The 22,699-nt window shown below is 38.1% G+C and overlaps 1 protein-coding gene across 2 annotated transcripts in view; it reads left to right on the forward strand.

Annotated features, from left to right (window-relative positions):
- The window catches only part of BRIP1 (BRCA1 interacting DNA helicase 1), a 94,065-nt gene that overhangs the window by 551 nt on the left and 70,815 nt on the right, over positions 1-22,699 (forward strand). For both annotated transcript variants that reach the window (XM_072353438.1, XM_072353437.1), the window contains exons 2-14: positions 674-800; positions 1,215-1,326; positions 1,881-2,066; positions 2,342-2,469; positions 2,911-3,039; positions 6,513-6,806; positions 7,413-7,634; positions 7,979-8,178; positions 11,098-11,230; positions 11,729-11,880; positions 12,960-13,131; positions 13,230-13,367; positions 13,756-13,917. In XM_072353438.1, coding sequence (XP_072209539.1) covers positions 708-800; positions 1,215-1,326; positions 1,881-2,066; positions 2,342-2,469; positions 2,911-3,039; positions 6,513-6,806; positions 7,413-7,634; positions 7,979-8,178; positions 11,098-11,230; positions 11,729-11,880; positions 12,960-13,131; positions 13,230-13,367; positions 13,756-13,917 — 2,121 coding nt within the window. In that variant the 5' untranslated portion in view covers positions 674-707. The remainder of the gene's footprint in view (positions 1-673; positions 801-1,214; positions 1,327-1,880; positions 2,067-2,341; positions 2,470-2,910; positions 3,040-6,512; positions 6,807-7,412; positions 7,635-7,978; positions 8,179-11,097; positions 11,231-11,728; positions 11,881-12,959; positions 13,132-13,229; positions 13,368-13,755; positions 13,918-22,699) is intronic.

Genomic DNA, 22,699 nt, shown 5'->3' on the forward strand with positions numbered 1-22,699 from the left:
TATATATATATTTTCCCCAGTATCTTTAATTCAAAGCCTCAGCATGATATGAAGCAGGCTTTCCATTATCATTCTGAGTGAGGGAAATGCAAGGTAATGCAAGCAGAACAGCAAAATCAATGTCAGCCCATTTACCCCTGGGTAACCGTTAATGTAAAAATGTTATTGGTTTAAAACATCTCCTTTTTAACATCAGTGCCCAGTTAGTGCTACCACTGCTACCTTCCTGTAGCTATGAAACAAGCACTGCAGGCTTGCCACTTGTGTCACTATAGATTACAACGTGTTTAAGTTCAAGCTAATGGGCCTGAAAAACTGATTTTTTTTAAAGAAGGATGTATTTAATTTTCTTTTTAGTAATTATTTCAATCTCCTAAAATACCTCTGCCTTCCTTCCCATGGAGACCGAGGTTGTTATCTCAGAAACATTCAGTTTGAGAAATGGACTCTAAAATGATGCGTGCATTTAATTCATAGTGCTTTTCTTAGATGGCGGCAACTTGTTCATTGTTACAAGTAAGCCAGAACAGAAGACACAAAGTATAAATTCCTGTATGCCAGTTTTGCTAATATCCAGAGCTTTCAGCTCTTTTCCTGCTTGGTTTTGTTTGCTGTCATTTGTTTTAAGCTTTCCTTGTTAGCAATGTTGACTTGATTCTGTTTTTTACTGCAGTTAATAAACCAGAAATAAACAGGGAAAAGCAGCAATGTCTTCTGACGTGTCTCAATATACTATTGGGGGAGTGAAGATTATGTTCCCTTGCAAAGCTTATCCGTCGCAGCTTGCTATGATGAATGCTGTAAGTAGAATTTGTGTGACCGTCTGCTGAGCAAACAGCTTACAGCTTTCAGTACCCATCAGCCTGTAGAAAAGTAATGTATTTATTTCGGAGCCTCCAGCATCTCGAGAATTTCACTCATAACAGACCTTACCGTATTTTGTGCTGTGCAATGATACCTGGCCCCGTGTATGGAATGTTGAAGTGCACTTTGGGATCTGTCAGCATTCATGCTAAGAAGTAAATTCCTAATGTATGTGCTTGTTATACGCATGCGTTCTAATCTAGACTTTATGTAGCTCTGCAAATAGATAAGGAGAGAGTGATTTAACAAAACATATCTTTTAAACAAAACGATACTATTTCAGTAAGTTTTCACCTTTCTGAGAATTTTTTTTCCCCCTAATAATTCTAGTTTTGTTATTCTCCTTAAAGATTGTTAAGGGCTTAAATAACAGGCAGCATTGCTTGTTGGAGAGCCCCACAGGAAGTGGCAAAAGCTTGGCATTGCTTTGTTCTGCATTATCATGGCAGCAGTCTCTGTATGGTAAGTCTTTGTAACATCTGTCTGCATAGCTTTTAATTACCAAAATATATTGGAATGAATTGCTCTTGTTGCTTTTCAGTCCTTAAATATTTGGTATTAGGAGTCCAGCTAGGGCTCCATCCGTGGTTACATGTATTGCCTCCTTGGCAGTGTAGCATTAGGCAAACACAAGAGTAATGGCCAGTAGCACTGAGCAAAATAACTTCCATGTTAAAGTGGATTTAGCTGTCTGTTATCATATGGGAATTATATGGCTTTTGGACTTAAAAGGAAAATACTTGTGGTTTGCAGTTACGCAGATTGAATTGCAGAAGAAGGTTGGTTGGTTGTTCTTTTTTTTTCTGCTGTGCGGGTTGTTACAGTTTCTTTGCTCTGCAGATCTTGAATGAGTGATGACAGCTTGTTCAGGTTGTGTGGCATGTAGGGAGACGTGAGTTTTATAACTGGTACCTACGCGAAGCCTTTCATCTTAACTGTTATGAAAGTCTAGTTCTTGTCTACAAGCCTGAATTGGTTTTCTGAAGTCAAACAGCTGCGTCCTTTATCTTCCTTAGAGAAATCACTGCCCAAATCATCATGTGAAAAGGACAGGGAGCCAGCAGCCTCAGCGCCGTGTGGCTGTGTGTGTCACTCCCGATCCGAGAGCAGCGAGGCGGCTGCAGGGGCGAGTCGTGGTGCTGCATGTTCTAATTATGAAACAGGAGGCTCTGTAAAAACTGGAGGCCAAAAAACAGACACAGGTAATTTTGAAAAGAGGATAAAAAGCTGTTCTAGCACTAAAAGGCATTGCCATGGATGTCAGATCTCATGCTTTCAAGTCAGGGATTTTTTTGCCATCCTAATAGCAGAGTACTGTTATTCTGCCCTGCGTGGATGTGGTTAGGTAGAAATCCCGCTATGTTGTGTCTTAACCATATTTGTAATAAAGTATATATTTAAAGTGTTGCCCTTGCTTAATGCATTTCTAGTAGCGGACGTGCTTTTTGTAATTATTATTTCCTTTTAATTTTTATAGAATGCAAGGAAAGCAATACCCTAGCTTCAAAACTGTCTGCCAAAAAAAGGGCATCGGTCGGTGGAACCGAGAGTGATGATTTTCAAGTAGACAGGAAGAGGATTCGACCTTTAGAAACAGAGCAGCAGGTGAGCAGAGTTCATTGGCAGTGCAGCTATCCAGGTGCAGCTCTCAACGGCTGTCAAGTACCAGTCAATGTTTCAGAGAAAGGCAGTGAATCCTTGGCATGGCTGTGATTTCGGTGGACAGATTTTGTTCATTCTTGTTGTAACAAGAGCCTGTTGTTGCATTATGTTATGAAGAATACCATGTCCTAAATGATTTCTTGCGTGTTTAAACACACCATATCCTCAAAGTGTTTTTATCATTAGTAGATACGTAATATGAAGTGGAAGAAGTGTGAGGTTTTAGAGTTGAGTGCTCTTGCAAATATATTTTAAAAATACAAATAATACATTATTAGAACTATGTACTGTATCCTTGCAAGTGTAGATCTCACAAGCCTACAGCGGGGAGTGCAGTATTTCTGTAATAGCTTTCATCATGATGCCTCTTTTTCACCCCAACAGGTTAGAAAACGTCACTGCTTTTCAAAAGAGGTGCAGCTGGTTGATGCTCTAGAAGTTTATAATCAGAGAAAAAACGGGGAGCTGATTGTTCACTCTGAAAAAAGTGTGAAAAACACATCTCCCCAAACAGTAAGTAATGTGGTAACAGCTCTTATGCTGCCATTATTACTTCGAGGGCAGTTTTCTAAAATGATTTTGACTTGGTCCTTTGTGTGACTCCATGTAGCATTTGTTTTACTTTCCATTTGTTTTCACTTCACGAGCTGCTTTCCAATGTGCTCTGCTTTTGTAAATGCAGAAGAAGCTAAAAGCTTTAGTCTCACTTTGAGAGAGTGGGAGCTGAGTCTTATCCTGAGTGGGAGCTGTTCTCTGGGTCTTTTGATGTGATTTTCATGAGTTCTGGGAAGCTCCATGGATTTTTGAGTAGGATATGAAAAGCTTTGTGCCCCTGAACTTCAATCGGCACTCTGAAATACAAAGGCCAGCAGAGTGTGCTGTTGATTTTCAAATAAAAAAGGCTTCTCTTATTTGATTGTTAGATCTGCTTTGCGTACAAGTGTGCACATTGGTTGAACGCTGTTGCCTGGTACTTGCTAAATGGCAAAGGAGCCAAGCAAAACCAGCTCCTTTTCTCTACGTCAGGTTTCTGTTTCATAGCTGAGCAGAGGCAGGGTGGGCTGCTGTGCACCTGCAGGACCCACAGCCAGGTGCCCACTGCTGTGTGCCTAGCTGAGGGGGGCAGTCCTCCAGGAGCTTCATCTGAGAAATCATACCCTTACGCTGCTCTCTTTATTTCTTCTATGAAAACATTTGGTCTGAGAAACTGGGGCAGCTGGGTTAAGGAATCCCCATTTATACTTGGTTTAAAAAAAAAAAAAAAAAAGTAAACAGTAAATGGAGAGTAGTGTAACAAACACTTGGGGTATCAAGAAACAGCTGTGAAAAGAATCTGTCTTAATGTGCTAGCCTATTGCAGTCGAACATATTGCTTACAACCTTCACAATGGAGTTTGAGTGACTTCTGTTACACATTCCAGGAGACTGGCAGCCTGTTACAATCAGGGTCTGGACTCCAGAATAGACTAATTTACCGCAATGGGATGAAGAAAGTTGTGGATTTGTGTTACACGCTCTCACCTGACACCGTATCTGATCCCTTACCTGCTGACTGACGTTTTGAATGAGCTCTTTGAAGCAAGTTCCAGCTTAATTAAAACGTTTGCTTGGTTAGCAGTGATCTGTGAAAGCCTGTGATAAATATTGAACTGGGTTCACCTGCTGGTTACTGCAGAGGATAAACAGCTGCTTTGTGTGCCTTAATCAAGGGGCTGCAGCAGCCTCAGGGTGCTGTGCTTTCTGAGGCTCATAAAGGAAGAGTTGAAAAGCTCTGTAATGTCGCTGCTGATATCTTACTAGACTGTGCTTGTGTGATATTTCACACAAGCAGTGTTCGCTGTTTTATCATCTAGATGCCTTTGTAACTGGGAAATGTAGATGCAGATATGAAGAACTCCTCTTATCTCTTTGTGTTTCACAGATCACAGCCTTGGTGTTTGTTTAGCTCCTTTTTACACGTAGGACAGGTTGGCGGACTTGATTATTCTTTTATTAATCTGACTTTGACGTTTTTGCTGTATAAATATTGATGTGATAGGCAGCTTTATCTGCCTGCTGACAGAAGGCAAAACAAGCTGGATTGCCCCAGGTCCATATAGCTGGTATCTGATCTCAAACGTCTGCCAGTGGATGTTACTGATGAAGAAGTGCAGAAGGTTTTATGCTTTTTCTCTCTCTAAAAATCTATCCCAGATTCAAACAGCTGAAGGCAGCATTAGTTTTAAAGCCGGTGGCCACAGTGAAATAGTTTTCTATTTTCTTAATGATTTATACATTCCCACATCTATTTCTCCTTGTGTGCACGTGTATTTCTATATATTTCTGAGCTGCATTTTTCCATTGTTAGAACAACTGTTACAAAATGGATGCTTGATTTGTCATAATATTTTTCTATTACATTTATTTCATAAACTAAATGTGGAGCTTAGCACTGGCATCAAGTGTTAGTGATAGCTGTATCATCTTTGAATTCTGCAAATCAACTGGAATTGAATCGAAAAGCCAAGTGCATTCATCGAGTAGGCAAACTGCTTCTGATGCATTAATTGTCAGCATGTCCATGCTGCTTCAAAGAGCAAAACAGAAATATCAAGGTGCAATTTGCAGCTCTCTGTGTGAGTACAAACAGAGTTGAGCATTGCCACATATGTAACATACACCACATGTCAGCTGTTTCCTGCCCTGCTGTTGACAAGAGCCCCATTCATAACTCTTCTTTTTATCCTTTCGGTGAATAAGTAATTATTCAATATCGAAGGCAGGATATTTGGAACTGGCTATTTAATGTGGCAGCACAGGGTAATGAAATCTGCCCTTACTGGCAACCTGAGAGGGGAATGTAACAATTCCAGCATGGGTGTAACTGTATCTGCTTTGAAGGCCTGTTTATTTGGCACATCAGTGAACCTTTTATCCCAGTGAGTGACAGCCCCAGAAGGGTTACATTTACATGCATCCTATCATGTATTGTAATATTTAATGGTGGACAAGGCTGAGTGGGGCTGAGGGTAATGTGAACTTGCTTTGCCTCAGAGTGGAGGCTAAAAGACAGCTTGATCCGCAGTTGTGGTGTAACACACAGCATGACTAGCATTTATTTGTAATGGATAATCTTACTGATTACAATTAAAAAGGGAGGGAGGAATATTGGAGCTGGCAGCTACATGTTGGTACTTGCACTATCAAGCTGAAAACCAAATACAAATCCTTGTGCACTAGAGGAGTTCATTATTTTTATGGGAGCTGTACGTAGACACTGTTACTCATGAGTTTCTTGTTTTCTGTGCTTCTTTTGATGATAATTGTTACAGTTTGGAGACAGTTGGTCCAGTATCTTGTATTATGACAGACATGAAAAAGATGGCTCTTCTCAAGAAGAAAAAAATGCTTTTAACAAAACTTTGTGGGTTTTGCTTAGAATTATTCGTTTTGTCTTTTTCATAGTTACTGGTAGGCCTTTCACATAGTAGCACATCAAATTTGTTCCTAATTTAGTCTATGTGAGGTAGTCTGGTATTTTTTTCTGCTGATTTCATTAAACTGTCTGGATTCCTTTTGCATGCTCTAAGGAAAAGTGCTCTCAGTATTTCCATTTAGGTGTCATTTCCCCAAAGTTTTCTTCCATTAAGTTGCTGGATGCTTCTTGTTTTGTGACAGTAGTATCCTTCTGCTCAAGTTTAAATGTCAGAAGTTCCTTTATGCTGTTCATGTGTCTTACCCGTGTACATACTCTGTGGGAGCAGCAGTTTTCTCTCTGATCAGGTTCTGATGAAGTTGAACATGGTGATTGCAGAAAGTCAGTCATGAGAATTTTCAGTCATGAGAGGATGTGTTCTTTAACATTTCTTAACGTTGAGAGGCCAGTGTGATGATTTAACAGGATATCTTGAACTATCCCACAGGGCAGTTTCTAAATAGACCATAAATGATTTGGCTTGTTCATCTTGCAGTGGGATTTTGCTAATTTTTCTTGGTTTGGGTTACAGCTTTTCAGCCCTTGCACGGAGTGTTCCTGTTCCTCTGGAAAAGAAACTCGTAAAGATGCTGGTAACACAAAGAAGAAAGCAAATGGAGATCAAACATTCATTCCCAAAATATTTTTTGGAACACGAACACACAAACAAATTGCTCAGATTACCAGGGAGCTGAAGAGGACAGCGTATTCTGGTGTCCCTATGACAATTCTCTCTAGCCGGGATTATACCTGTATTCATCCAGTGGTGTCCAGTAGTAGTAGTAACAGGAATGAACTGTGTGTAGAATTACTGGAAGGAAAGCATGTGAGTAATTTTGGGCATATGACTATAAGCGTATTCTAGTGAAAGGTACTTAAGTTTTGGGTTTTTATTTCTTCATGCTATGTTGGTTAAGGTAAAATTGCATTTTAATTGACTGACAGCATGTATCAACGTTTTCTATGTTGAAAAACATACACTAAGAAATAATCTTTATTGCTCATCCTATTTGTGAGCATAGTTATAATTTCAACGGTTCTGTTAAGAATTTTTTCCTTTAAATTATGAAGATACACATTGAAGGCTGGTACCTCCACACTATATTTTGGTGGCCTGCATTTGTAGGCTTTGATAATGTTGCCTACAGTGTGTAGAATAAAGTAGCTGTCTTTACCTTTGTAAGCACTTAATTTCTTGCATTGTATACATAAATGCAAAGTACCCTTTGTTTATTGAATTAACCACAAATCTGGCCATGTTAAGCTCTTCAAGATGTGCTTTTCATTGTTGCCCTTAACAAAAAAAACCCATAACTGTTAGAAATGTTTTTAGGAAATAAAGTCAAATGTATGTAACGACTCTGAGGTTTTTATGCTTGCTTGTTTTTGTTACTTTTGCAGCCTGTAATGTTCTGTACTCATTTGCTTTTAGGGCAAGTCCTGCCTTTACTATCATGGTGTTCATAAACTCAGTGAACACTATGCCCTGCATTCTGCACATAACACGTACCAGGCTTGGGACATTGAGGATCTAGTGAGCCTGGGAAAGAAGCTTCGTGCCTGTCCATACTTTGCAGCCAGAGAACTCATGGTGGGGGCTGACATTGTGTTTTGTCCTTATAATTATCTCCTAGACCCACAAATACGGGAGAGTGTAAGTATATTTGTAAGAGGGTCACTGAAATAAGTGAAGTTAAAAAAAAACAACAAACAAACTGTAATGTTCAGTGGTCATGATCAACTGAAATCCTATTTGTATCCAAATATAATCTACAAATAACTCCTGGATTAAATGTTTTTATCCTTTCTTTTTTTTTCCTTTCTAACGGTTGTTCCTGTATTACAGGTAGTGTTTCCTTTGTTCCTGTAGCTTAGCTAATCGGTCACTTGTTGGGCTCATGGAGACCAGTTTTGAACAGAATCCTGTTAGTAGCTATTTCTCATTACCACATTTTACTCCAGATAACCATTGTTTTTGTTTGTTTGTTTGTTTTTAAGATGGATATTAACTTGAAAGGCCAGGTAGTCATTCTGGATGAAGCCCATAATATTGAGGATAGTGCCCGGGAGGCGGTGAGCTACAGTGTGACAGAAAGTCAACTAAATGCTGCTCGAGAAGAGCTAGATTTCATGGTCAATAACAACATCAGGCAAAAGGATCACGAGCACCTACGGGCTGTGTGCTACTCTCTGACAAAGTAAGACAATTTTTAATTGCTTTATGTCAATTAGTATTTAGATAATAGCATTTAGGCTCCTTTTGTTTTTTCTTAAAATGTTCATCATCTGCTTTAGGAGGAATCTCAGTCCCTTCATGATTTGGTTGTAGATTCTTCATATTTGAAAGTGGATTTATCAATCATGCCCTTTGTATTCCCTGCAAAACTTGGCTCAAATTTCAGTGGAGTGAGAGCTCTGAAAACCTGCAGTAGATACTTGCTAAGTCTTTAGAGGATTCAGTCAGCAAACTCTTTGCACAAGCATACCCTGTCCTTTTTTCTGATTACTCCCAGGCACAAGTTGTCCACACACTGTTACTGATCATTCTTTCTCTGTATGTTATATCAGCAGAAAATGATTTTAATGATTTGCTTTTGTACTGACATTGAAACCAAGGATGTGCTGAATCTGTTAGCACCTGCCTTGTTGGAGGAACACAGATGTCATGGAGTTCAGTGAACAGAGAAATAGAAGTGACTGAGAGTGTGGTTTTGGGAGCTAGAGTTGATAACTAAGGGAGAAAGAAGCTGAAAAAGTAGAAAATGTTCTCTCCCCTGCTTTGTTTCTACCGTTGGTCATATAAAGGAAAAGGTAGTAAAAGGAAAAAAGCATGTAAAATCCAGAAAGCACAGAGGATTGGAAGTTGGAACCTCAACAGAAGCTGGAAATCTTGATAGGAAGTGGAATAGAAACCAGTAGACTAGGGGCAGAAGCTTGGGAAGAAGGGAAGAATCAAGAGGGCACAAGGGTATGTTTTGTGTGGAGTGGGAACTTGGGAAAGTTGAGCGATGTGGCCTTGAAGTGACCTGAACTCTGATGCAGTGCATGTCAAATCATTGTTGTGTTGCATTAGCAGCTGGTGGAATACATTGTGCAGCACTGCAGCAAGTAGTTCATCCTGTCCTCTGTCCTGAGAGTTAGTGCTTGTGTTGAAGAAACGACTTCTGGTTTTCTCTTCTGCAGAAGTTAGTTCTCCTACTTTAGGTATTTCAAATGCTATATTTTAGTACAAGATGGGAATAGAGAGGTTGGAGACTTGGTTGCCCCAAGCCTTTTAACCTTATCAGAAAAATGAAGGTTGATTGTCTTGGCAACTGCCAACAATAAGAAAAGGGGTTGGAAAGCTGAAGACTGGGTGTAAATGGCCAGTAATTGGTAATGTGCTGTTGCATAAAGTGAGGTGGCTTTGCCAAATGCATGGATAATTAGAAAAATCTTATTTCACTTGGAAAGGTCCTGGGCCCTCATTCCAGACAGCACTTAAGCAATGGGCCTAGTGCCACTGAGGTGCTAAAATGACCTTTCTGAGGAATTTGAGGATACAGCAATGGAGGGAAGCTAGCAAACTCTTCTGATGAGATGCAGGTTTAAAAGGACAAATTGGTTGGTCAATGGAGGACCAATCAGTCATTCAATTGGTCGTTCTGTGTCAACAATAGGATTTTCTGGTAGGAAGGGAAGGGGTAAACATGTTTGAACTGAAGGCAGTCTATAATACATCTTTTCCTAAAGATGTGTACTCTGGTTTCCACTTCAGTACTGTAGATATCTGAGAATGAAGCTGGTTTTATTTATGTTTATGGCTTTTCTCTGAAAATAAATACTTATTTAAAATAAACAGGTATTTCAAATAAATGCTTTACTGTTAGATTTAGTAGGATGGCTGTTCTTTTTAGAATTTGCCCTTTTTAGTGATTTTTTTTTTTTTTAATAGGATTAGGAAAGTGTATTTGCATTGATAGCATAACCATTTTGAAAGTATGTGATGGTGTTTAAGGTTTAGAACAGGGAAACAGAAGTTTTACACTTCCTGAAATGTTTTATCCATTTATTCGTTTCTGTCATGCTGGCCTCTTCCTAATTTTAGTTCCAGGTCTTTTTGATGTTACATTTGAGGAATTAGGGCTGAGTATTACAGTGGTGAACTTCTGCCTGTGTTAGTGATCATCATTCCTTAACAAGATAAAGCAAATTATGGCTGAAGAAGTGATTGTTCTGGTGGTATTTATGGAGATTTTTTTTGTAACCTGGCAAAAAGGAAGGTTTTTTAATTGTTCTGTTGAGCAGATGATTTGCAGTGACAGGACAGGAAATCTGGAGCTGAAACAGTTACTAAGCCTTGTTGCTTTATTTGATAATGATTAACTGATTTTACAGATACATATTTTGAACTGTTGTAGAAATGACAGCTGTCTTTCTGATGCCTCCTGCTGGTTGATGAGACAGACAGCTTCGGCATTTCCTGAGAAAGAAGGAGCCTGCCTGCTTTTCTAGACAGAGGGGGAGAGCTTTGTAATAGTGCAGAGATGATGAAAGACATATTTAGGTAGTGGAAATCTTAGCTCTGCCACAAATGAGATGATGTGTATGTTTAGGTCCTGTTTTAGAAATCTCTGTCTTATATTGTATTGTTACTATGGTTATAATTTCACTTAATTTTCAAACTAGCAGAGTTACAAACATCTGTATAGATACCAAAAGGGGTCATTTCATGCCTCAAGATGTATTTCTTTTAGGGAGGTTTATAATTGAGAGGATGACAAACCGACTTGTATCAGTTAGAGTAATGAGTGGCTTTAAAAGCACAGCAGAAATCTTTCCCAAATTAGCCTGACATCTTGTATCATAAGAACAGATTTTAATCTCTTTTCCTTATTGTAAAAGTAATACATAACAATAAAATATAAATGCATAGGGACGAGTTTTCCTCTCATGTCATTGAGTTGCATCAAGAGCAGCTCATTTCAAGAGAGAACAGCTGGCACAAGGAAAATGTGGTCAAGTATTTATCATGGCCATCATAGAAGAGTGGTGCAATTCAAGGTTCAATTTGTTTGGTACTTGGATTGTATTTCAAAGTTGGTGCTAAAATTGGTTCTGATTTCTTTCTTTTATAGCTGGCTACGGGAAAGCTCTAGTCAGCTGGTAGAAACAGGGTATGAAACCTCCTGCAAGGTCTGGAGTGGAAAAGAAATGCTCAACCATTTTCACGAAATGGGAATAACCAATATTAGTTTTCCTGTTTTACAGGTAATGTTGTAAGTTATATAAATAAGTACCAGAGTTATTAAGCATCTTAAAATACCTGTAAACTGAATGTTGATGCATCTGTTACTTTACTACCATTTTGCTGTCTAAAAATTATACGTGATGAAAACCAGGAGTAATCCATTTGAGCTACTGCAACTTGCAGAAAATCCATGTTTTAAAGGTTAAAATTGATCATGTACAATTATCTTAAATTGAGCCAGTTAGTCACTGATAGCTTTGTCTGTTCTATCTGTCTGCAATTTTTATTGACTGTTGAAATGTACTTAGAGTATTTTCAACCCAATCCCTTCTTTTTGTGTAAGCCAAATACATTAAAAGCTCTGTTACTTTTCCTTTCCAATGCTATCTTCAATCATACTTTATAGGTGTTGTAGGTGAACTTTTAAAGCAGTGTGCTGGTTGTCTTGTGTCTGTACTAACTTAGCTTTTGAGAAGATAAATCAGAACGTTAACGTGGAATTTGTTTGCTTCTCATAGAAACACCTTTCTGCTGTCTTGGAAAAAGAAGAAAAAATATCCATGTTTGGTAAAGAGGAACTTGTCGAGATACCTATCGTGAGCTCTGCCACTCAGATAGTGCTGAAAGGGTTATTCATGGTTCTTTTCTATCTTTTTAAAGATAACAGCAGGTCAGTGTAAATACGTAGCCTGAGCGGGGCGGTGGTGTTCAATTCAGCTGCATTGCCAAACGGTCTGTTTCATTTGTGCGACACTTTTTGTAGTGTCTGGACTCTGAGGAAAAACTAACATTTCAAAAAGCTTTGGGAAATTTACTTATGTGGGAAGGATTCATTGAAAACTAATTTAAATACTACCAAATTATATTGGTTTCACTCGGGAATGAATTCACATATTGAAGAAATTTGTTTGAAGGTTAGAGATGAATTTTCTTGTTGCGTTGCCAAGTTAAATGTGCATGGGTTTTGTTTTTCTACATAACATCTATTATTTGACTTCTGTCTACTAATTCCAGCAGTTACTAATGCTTTCTGATTTAAACCTTATATTTAAAAATATTAATTGCTATGAAGCTTCGTTATTTATCCAAAAGGAGAATTGGCAACTCTTGAAATTTTGTATCTCTTGCAGAGTTAGAATCATAGAATCATAGAATGGCCTGGGTTGAAAAGGGCCACAGTAATCATCTGGTTTCAACCCCCCTGCCATATGCAGGGCCGCCAACCGCTACCACATCCAGCCTGGCCTTGAATGCCTCCAGGGATGGGGCATCCACAGCCTCCTTGGGCAACCTGTTCCAGTGCGTCACCACCCTCTGTGTGAAAAACTTCCTCCTAATCTCTAACCTAAACCTCTTGTTTTAGTTTAAAACCATTCCCCCTTGCCCCATCACTGTCAACCCTCATAAACAGGTGTTCCCCCTTCTGTTTAAATGCTCCCTTCAAGTACTGGAAGACTGCAAATAGGGTCTCCCTGGAGCCTTCTCTTTTCTAAGCTAAACAAGCCCAGTTCCTTTAAACTTTCCTCATAGGAGAGGTGCTCTAGCCTGATCATCGTTACTTTCTTCTAGTGAAGGCTTTACAGCCTGCACAGTCCACAGCTTTTCTGTTTTCAGATAATACAGCATGTAACATTACTTTTTATATTCAAATTTTAAAGGCATTTTAGCAACATACTGTCTTTCCTTTTGTGAGCTTAATGCTTACAGTTTGCTTAACTGTAGTTTTAATATTTCTATGCCTCTTCATAGGTTTGCAGATGATTACAGAGTTGCTTTGCAACAAACTTATGCCTGGACAAATGAAAACCAACCTGATGTTTCAGATAGCAGTGCTTTCTTTACAAAGACCAAACATAAAAGGAATTTGCGACATAAAACTGTAGTCCACATGCTTAATTTTTGGTGCTTGAATCCTGCTGTGGTAAGCTGGGTGTGAAGGAACTAATTTTGAATGATAGCAAATACATGTAGATGGTTGCATCTGTTTTCTGAATCCCTTCATTTCTCTCTCCAACTTAGGCTTTTTCAGACCTAAATGATGTCAGAACAATTGTTCTGACATCTGGTACTCTCTCTCCAATGGATTCATTTTCTTCTGAACTTGGTGTGAAGTTTTCTATTCAGCTGGAGGCAAATCATGTTATCCGGAACTCACAGGTAAACTTGCAGAGTTGTTCCCTCCTTTGAGGTATAATGTTGGCCGTTGTGAAATAAAACTAATTTGCAAATAATAATACTGACAGATGCATTCTGTGAGTATGAAAAAAAATGTACAGACCAGGCTGGTACTTGGAATTAGCAATTGTAAAGTAAATCTTCAAATGTACCCCCTCCGTTTGAAAATGTAACGCTGTGCTGTTTGATAATTCAATTTTGTCTCACTTACTGTGCTCTTCTGAAGTTTTAAGTGCCAGGACTCTTTTGCTCAGAGAGACGTCTCAGTATTTTAATCTGTCTTTGACATTTCATTGTTTAGCGTAACATAATTTAGCACGTTTTGTGTCACTTACTTTAGTATTAACTTTTTAAATGTGAAATACACAAGGTTTGGGTTGGCACCATTGGAGCAGGCCCGAATGGTCGGAAGCTGTGTGCCACGTTCCAGCATACGGAGACCTTTGAGTTCCAAGACGAGGTGGGAGCACTTCTGCTTTCAGTGTGCCAAAAAGTTGGCCAAGGAATTTTGTGTTTCTTGCCATCATACAAGGTAAGGAAAACTCTCTTCATATTTTGCCTTTAAAAAACACCTACTGTACTTGCAAAACATGCCGTGATTTTTTTTTGTTCTATGCATTAACATGTGAATGCATATAGAATAAATATATTGCGGCAACATAACTATATTGCACTGCAGCTTCTTCAGGCTCATGTTGGCTGCTCTGCTGATTTGTTTTTGTGAAACAGCAGGCTCATATTTGTTTTCAGCAATGTCTGTATCTCAGTAATTATGAAAGGAGTATGATATTTTTCTTAAATTGTTTCCGGAGTGCTTCAAAACTAAAGTAAAAAGAACAACTCTGCATATTCTTGGTATATTTGAACGCGGTGTTTATTCAGTTCATTGCTTTCCTTGTTTCTTGTTTGCTTTCACTGCACTGAAGATTGTGGTATATTTTTTCCTGGATCCGATGGGAATTGCTCTCTGGCATCAGCTGAAAAGAATCAAATTTCTCAATTTCAGACTATGTGATATCAAATTTCACTAACAACAGATATCTAATCATGGTTAATTTGTACATCAAACAAGTTCTGCTTTCTTCTCCTTTAGTTCTGGTTATTTTCATTCAGCTCTAGGGAACAGAAGTATTAACCTGCAATATTAATCTGTTATTCCTGCCTGCTTTTCAGGTAATACTTGCAAGAATTTGGCTTTTTTTCATTTTAAATTCTAAAAATTCTTAGCAAGATTTAAACAAACAAAACCCAAACTCAACAACCAACCAAAATAAAACCATTAAAGCCCCTACTGTACAACAACAACAACAAAAGACACTCAGTCTAATGGAAAAAATAAAGGTTTCAGTCCATTTTGCTCATTTCCAGAGTTCCTTGCAATAGAATATTTTTTAAAATGAAAGAAGACTTGTCTAATATTTTTTTTCCCAAGCTTTCATGATAGTTTGGTCATTTAACTGAATGACAAGTGATAAAACCAACAGGGGTTAGCAAAGCAAGGGTTTTTCTTCTTTTTTTCTTTGAGCATCTTTAAAGGGTTCCAGTCATCAGTGCAGTTACTGGCTGTAACCATTAGGTGACCACATTAGACCAGGTAATGTACAGTCAGTGTAAAAAGTGGATTACTGACTGTAAATTCGTTGAACTTAGCTCACCAAAGCAACAAAGGCAACAATCTGAGAACAAATTTTGCACTCAGATCATTTTCTTAAGGAATCTGAGGGCATATTTCAGTTCTCACTATCACTGCTGTTCTAATTAGCATTCAATGTTAAGCAGCATGTGATAGATGATCTTGTTATATACAGACCTGGCGAATGCTTTAGAAAGTTTTTATGAGAATAGTAGTCTGAATTGAAGGTACGGTGAGACTTTGTAATGACATTTAGTAAAGAAGGAAAGAGATTGCTGGACAGCTCTGGTACCCTTCCCCCTCTCACTGCCCTTATGCTTCGCTAAAGGTCACCCAGCTAAACACGTTGAGTGTTTTTTCTTTGTGGGAATACTTCCATGAACCCAGCGAAAGTATTGATAAATATAAATTGTAGACAATTGAAGGATGATATTTTAAAATCACATTGCCAATATTTTTCTATGGATGCCCTTTTTCATTCCACTTCTTCTTTTATTCTGGATTGGGTTGCCTTTAAATCTAAGAGATTAATTTGTTGAAAATACAGAATAATGTAAGCATAAGTATATTAGTACAGGGAAAAGAAGATATTTTTCTTTCATCGTCATACAGAATATGGTTTTGCATTTCAAAACTGCGTATCAGAGATTTTCATGGGGAGACTGCACCTTTTCAAGAAACTGTTCAAGCCTATGGAGGTGGGATTAATATACCTGGTCATGTACCTCACTGAATTAATGATTATGAGTTAGTCTGATATCTGCAAAAATTAGGTTACTTTCAGAATTTCAGCTACTACTCCCTTATAAATAAAAGGACAAGAAAAAAAGAGGCAGAAATCACATCTTAGGTTTTAATAAAAGATGAGTATATTTCCTTTTCTGTTGTGAAAATGATACTTTTATGCTTCCTAGCCTTAGTCATTGGGAACAGAAGGAATGGAGTTGTACGCTGCCCACAGGAAGCAGAGGTAGAGCAGCTAGTCTGCGTGGCACGGTGTGTCATGATGAACTGTGTTGGGAGCATGGACCTAGCAGTGTTTTCTCACTGCTTGTCCTCTTGGACAGGACAATGTCATTATTCAACATCAGAAATAAAATAAATTTGCGGCAGAAGCAGAACAAATCAAACCATTTAATCTTCCTGCTCTGGAAGTTTAAGTGGCTTTCATAAGTAAAGCTTATTTCTCTATATTTTGCCTAGAGTTTCAGGTGGCTTTGTAAATGTTGAGGAAGTAATGCAGCATTTCCAGGTGAAAGTGATGAACCGTGTATTCATGTCAGGGCCTGTGAAACTTGAGCATAAATGTAGTGATTTGTTTCAGACTTCTGAAGTGCTTAATAGAAGTCCTACTCAACAAGTACAGAGGCTGAGGCACTTGAAAGTTTTTATGTGCAAATAAATGGAAGGCAAATAAATTTTAAAATGTCAGAACTTTAACCAAATTGTAAGAAGAGAGAACAGGATGCTTATAGAAATGTCACCAGAATATGATGCTATGGGAGTTATCGATTAAGTCAAATACTCCAAAAAACAGTAGTAGAGAATCTTGCCTTTACCTTGATTAAGCATTTGACTGTAAATACACAGCAAATATCTGAAATCAATAATAAAGTGGAGAAAAACGTATGCACAAGCAGAAAACAGCGCACATTTTGTAGTTTTCTGCTATAAAGAGCTGCGACGCCATATTTAATACACAGAGAACTCTCCAGTAACATTATTTTTTGGTAATTATCGAAGTTCCAGCATGTTGACTTTTTCTTTTTAATGTAAAGTTATTAAATTGCAAACCAAGATACTTTTTAGGGCTACTAAAAAACGTACTGTTGATACCGTGCAACAAAAATGCATTTATGTGAAAATCAGTAGCAACTCCAGGAAAAACACTCTATAAAAGAGAATATCAGAAGGTGAAAAGATTACTCAGAAATCTAAGATGCTTTTAAACAAGATTAAGATAAGGACCATTAAGGTTCATGTCGCCGACCTGTCTGCATTAAGATATATCTTGCCTGGTGCCTGCATCTTAGATGATTCATTCAATATGTGTCATATCAAAGTCAAGGTATCCAGCGAGGAGAAAAATGCTAATGCTTATAAATTTTAGTGATAATCCATCATGATGAATTAACTGACCTTTCTTTAGTAGCTCTTTTACAAAATAAGCTCTGGACAATAATGTTAATGTTTGGGTTTTTTTGTTTTTTTCCTTATTATTATTATTTTTAAAGATGTTTGTTAATTTGTATCTGATAATTATTGACTCATAACTTAGAAGTAGAATTTTTTAAGTACTTGGTTTGGATTATTTGATTCTTAAGATGTTTGCTTGAGAATCAGAGATTTTTTTGCTACTTTTTCTCTGCACCTTTAAGAGGTAGGTAGTGTCCACCACTGATTTAGATTAACCATATTTTTTCTGTATCTCCTCTCCTTTACGAAACTTTAACTTTTGAAGTCAAATACTAATTTTAATTGATAGCTGCATGGTGTCGTTGTGTATTTCATGTTATGCTGCCTCAAACAGATTTGTGGAGGGGGTGGGGGAGAAACAGCGAGTTCCAGGAATACAAGCCTAAGAATATAGAAATATTAACAACTTCATTCTCTTTTGAGAGCCTCTAAGAGGAGCTGAATGGCCTAAAGCTACCGTTTAAATATTACTTGCTGTACTATCGATGAAGTATTTATATCCAAATGTCTGTAACACAGAATTTTCTTGTACTGTTTGCATTGCTGTGTGTTTTAAAACGCAGGAGGCAGTGGATTAGGGTTTACAGCTATGCTGCTATGTGAAACAATTCCACCTTTAATGAGTTTTAAACTCTGAAAGTCACTTTTTCATTGGCAGAAAGAAATGCTGAATTTCTTTTTGGAGTTTCTATGGATCCTGATGGAAATTCTATCGATTGCATCCCGTTTCCTTGAGTGTCTTAACTGGTCACCTTGTTTTCAGCAAAGACAGGCAGAGCAGGCAGCCAGCTAATCTGTTTTAACTGGAACACCTACTTTTATCACTTTGACTCTTTTCACATTTAAGGTATCAGCCAAAGTAGTGGTGCTGTTACAAACAAGTGGTTTTTTCCTATCATTATGATATTCTGTTTTGGCAGTGCTACATGACTTTAGGTAAGCACATCTCAACAACATCACTTAACTCCCTGAGCAGAGCACAGAGATTGGTCCAACTCGTGCTGTTTTCAAGAGGCAGACTCTTCAGATTTGGTTTAGGTAGGTAGTTTGGACCTCAGTTTAACCTCTGACTATTACACTTTCCAGCCATTGCACAGCAGTGTTTCTGCATTGGACATAAGCCCAGATCCTGGGATATTCTGTCTGCTAGGCTGGACATAAATGTGCCACCCCCATATATGACAGGCTGAATGGGGGATATGGTTTCAGTATTAATTCTGAATGTCTGCCTCTTCTTAGTTCAAGACCTGTTTTTTTGTTGCTTTTTTTTTTTTCTTTACTGAGAGTTGTTTGAGATTGGTAGAAAACAATTTTCGAAGAAGTTTTGTCACAGTGGCAGAAAATGAATTGGGCCTAAAGCTGAAAAAAGAACAGAATATGTTCATTTCTAGAACTTTTTAAAATACACCTTTGTAAACAAATTATAAGAAACCCATTTTTGCTATCATCAATAAGGCAATAATGCTGCTTTCTGACAACTTGTAGTTCTTTAATAAATTACTTCAATACATTTACAAAAGATGGTAGTCTGTTTGGCCTGGCCTATTAAAAGCATTAAGATTTGAGCACTGGCTGTTAAAATGAGTAAATGGCAATATCACAAAGTTAAACAAATGCCAAAAAACATTTTCCAGAGTACTGGGATTGTAACAATACCATTAATGAGGGCAAAGAGGTTTTAATGCAATTTGCACGTTCTAAAGTTTCAAAAAGAGGTTTTGAGTTAGTGCATTATTAATGTTCTGAACATCTGGAACTGAGTAAGAGCCATAGACATTGAGCAAGTGCAGGGTTTCCCCACTAGGTCTGATGCTGACTGATTTCCTCCCCAGCAAAAAGCTTGTTTTAAGAAGTTTGAGACAGTAAAATGACAATATCCAGATAAGAGATAAACATTCCGCAATGCCTTTTTTGCTTGTAACGTATGTGGAGGAAAAATTGGAGAGCATTAGGTTTGTGCAGTTAAAAGGCGAATTTGAAATTAAAGAGGAAAATTGTGATTTGCACCCAGATGGTGCTCTGAGGTGCGTCTGCACTGATAGCAGAGGAATTACCTAATGCCACTGGGTGGGCTCTAAAGGTAGCTTACATTTTTCTGTTGGATGCACTGAGGTATAGTTTGCAGGGATAAATACTCTTTATCAGGAGTAGCATTCTCCTTTTTGTCTTTGTTTGGTAGCTGTAGGAGTGCTTTGAGGAAGAGATGTGCTCCTATGTGTAAATCTTTGTGAGAAACATGAATCTGTTTGCACCCAACATGTTTTATGGCACAAATATGTAGTTTTAAATTGTGTTAACTTGCTGCATCATTTTAATATTGTAAAATGTAATTCAGAGTGCTGCAGCTTTAAAATGATTCTGTAAAATGCTGTTTCTCATATCACAGAATTGCAGGTGTTGGAAGGGACCTCTGAAGATCATCTAGTCCAAGCCCCCTGATTTCCATGTGTCTATAGTTTTAGATGTCATAACCATAGTTAATATCCAGCATCACATTCATTGGGATTAAAAGAAAGGAGGCCTTTAAGCAGGCTGGCATATCGAAGATAAGTTATGAAATAATTGTAAATTAATAATGATACTCACTTTCTGCAAAGCATTTGCTTGCTACTCTCAAGGGAATGGCATTCTCTTACTTCAGAAGCCTTATTTGTTTGAGCCAAACAGCTGCAATGCTGCTATTACAGCATGTAACAAACCTTAAAGCCAAGGAAAGGCTTTAGGGAATAGAGTTCTGTCATCCTTGCTGACTCAAATTATGTGCAGATACCTGACAACTGAGGTAGAGTAAAATGATGGGAGAGTAATTAAACTCTGTGCCACTGTCCTGTGTGCAGTGGCTCTGTGTAGTGCCCCCTGGAGGTCACTAAGGTTTGTTTCAGGGACTGTGGACTGCTGGGGTTGGTCTTGTGACACTAATGTGACCCTTTTGGTGTGGGTTTAATTTGAGAGGAAAGACTTATGCCAGATTCTAAAGCTGTGTCTGTTGCCTTCGTCTGATGGAAGTCTTAGCAGACTGATTTCCGTGTGATGGGGCAGAAAATAAGTGATCTAAAAAAGCTGAATTTTAATGACTTGAACAATGCATTTCAACATTTGTACTAATAAATGTCAATGGAGTTTTCTTTTCTTGTTGACCACTGGTTTTTCATTGCTTTTTACTCTCACTCTGTACTAGTAGATTTCCTTCTGATCTTTATCTCAACTTCCTCATGTTTTATGGTTTTTGTTGCTCCCATTAATCATATACAGTATCTTTTCTTTCATTTTTATTCTCCATTTTTTCATCATTTAAAAGTTTAAATGTCTGTAATATAAACTGTCTTGATATTGGAGCCCTTGCATTCATCCAAAAGGCCAATTTTCAGGCTTGATGTACATTATCTGAGGTGTCTTCTGAGAGCTACAGTGGCTACTTAAATCTTAATGCAATTTCTAAAGTCTACAGTTTCATTTTATCGCACTGACTCGAGCACAGAGGTATGTGAAAGGCACTGCATGTGATGGAAGGGTTCAACCACTGCATGCCAGAGCTCTTCACTGAAGTCTGCAGAGGTGGCATTGCCTTAAATAGGAAAGAACTGCAGCAGAAGGATCATTGATGTTTATACAAGAAGATAAGTAAAGATTCTTCTATAAACAGGTATACAATCTTTGCCCTCAAGTTCTGGTGCAGGCCCCCCTCTTTCATGCCATCAGTTCAGTCAAGTTGCTTTGCCAAACTAAACCTGGGCATGGAGCACGTGGATCGCACCTTGGCAGGATCATTTCTTAGATTGTCTGGGAGGCTACGGCAGAAATATTGCCCTAAAATAAGAAAACCAGAGTCGTGCTGAATTACACTCAAAACAAATAATTGAAGTGCTGTCAAATAACTCCTAAGCTTTTAAAGCTGATGCCTGTTTTATTGTAAAGATTTATTACAGTGTTTTCAGTTAGAATTTTTTAACTTTTTTGAGTTGTTTGAATTCATAATCCATGTGTGACACGATCAGCTTACTGCTGACCAAGGGCCTTCTTTCTCCTTCTGATCCTTTTCCTGCTGCCCTAAATTTCATGTGATTTGGATCTCTAGAACATTGCATAGGGGCTTCTTCTTTTGTTTTATTTAATTTTTTTTTCCTCTTTTCTGCTTAGTTTTCTTCTGGCTTTATGAACTGAGTTGGCTCATCACAGGGTCAGATAAGTGTCAGAGATGACTCCGGGGAGGAGATCATGTAGTGTACTCATGGATGTGAGCGTGGTCACCCCTTTTACAGCTAGAGCTCAGCCTTAGAGATGGAACGATGCTCCCTTTTTTTAACGTGCCTTTTTCAAAGGTTGACCTTAATATGAGTATCTGTGAAGATACTCATTTGGGGGCTGTGATATTTTTATGAAGTATTGTTTATAATAAAGTTGTTAAAAACTGCAGTGTTGTAATCTCAGACTGTGTCTTAAGTGAAGAGTTACTCATGTGGATATTCTGGGTGAGTGGGAATTTGGGTGAAGTGATATGAAAGAAATGGGGTGTTTTGACTTCAGTCAGTGGAAACCCGCTTACACAAAGGAGTGAGAATCCCAGGACTAGTTTAAAGGAGCAATGAAGTTTGAGCTATTAAATAAATGGGTCTCCACTCTCTAGTGCATCTTGCTTTCCAGGATGAGTGCCTCATTATCTTCCGTGTCCAAACCTTGATAGCATTTTTAATCTATAAGCCAAATAATTTTGCCTGAGGAGCAGGGAAAAGGACCTGGATAACAAAGTTTTCATGTAATCCTGTTGGAAAACAGCAACAGGAGCCATTTTGGTTACGAAGCTGTCCAAACAACTGCTGCTTTCTGTGAGAAATGAGGATGAGATGCCCTCATGATGAGTTGTTTTTCATTGAGCATTTCTGTAGTATCTTCTCCCCAGAGCAGTGCCAGAGTAAATATCAAATAGGTGTAGGCAGAATATGAATACAAGCTTGGGAGGTGCCTTCTGGGTCGTGAAAATCAGTATTGCAAGAGACTTGCAATTATGAAGTGCCCTCTGGCACTTGCTTTTTACATAGAGCAGATAGGCCTTCTGATTGCATCTGATAAGAGAATAGGATCTGCAGCGACAGTCTGCGGCAGATTATTGGGAGTAATGCATAAAAAAATTATGTGCTATACTGGTAGATGAGTGCTTTCCATGTGAATTTCACACCCCGAGAGCAGTGCGGTTTAATATTTTATTGCACTGTTAGTTTAAATATCCTGAGCATACAGCATCAGGAAAATAAACTAAAAATCTATTACTGCTTCTCACCTTGAGCTCTGACTTGTCAAAGTGCTGCAAGCTAAACTGTTGTATCTAGTTAACACATTCTCTCATTTCTGCTGTAATTAACAAGTGTTTTTCTTACCATATTTTTACATACCTATTAGGTAGTAATGACACTGGAAATTGTTTTATGCAGTCAAGGAGTAACTGCATCCAGTTTGTGAATGATCAAATTCAAATAATAAATAACAATTA

The sequence above is a fragment of the Excalfactoria chinensis genome, chromosome 19, assembly GCF_039878825.1.
Source record: "Excalfactoria chinensis isolate bCotChi1 chromosome 19, bCotChi1.hap2, whole genome shotgun sequence".
Classification (NCBI taxonomy): Eukaryota; Metazoa; Chordata; class Aves; order Galliformes; family Phasianidae; genus Excalfactoria; species Excalfactoria chinensis.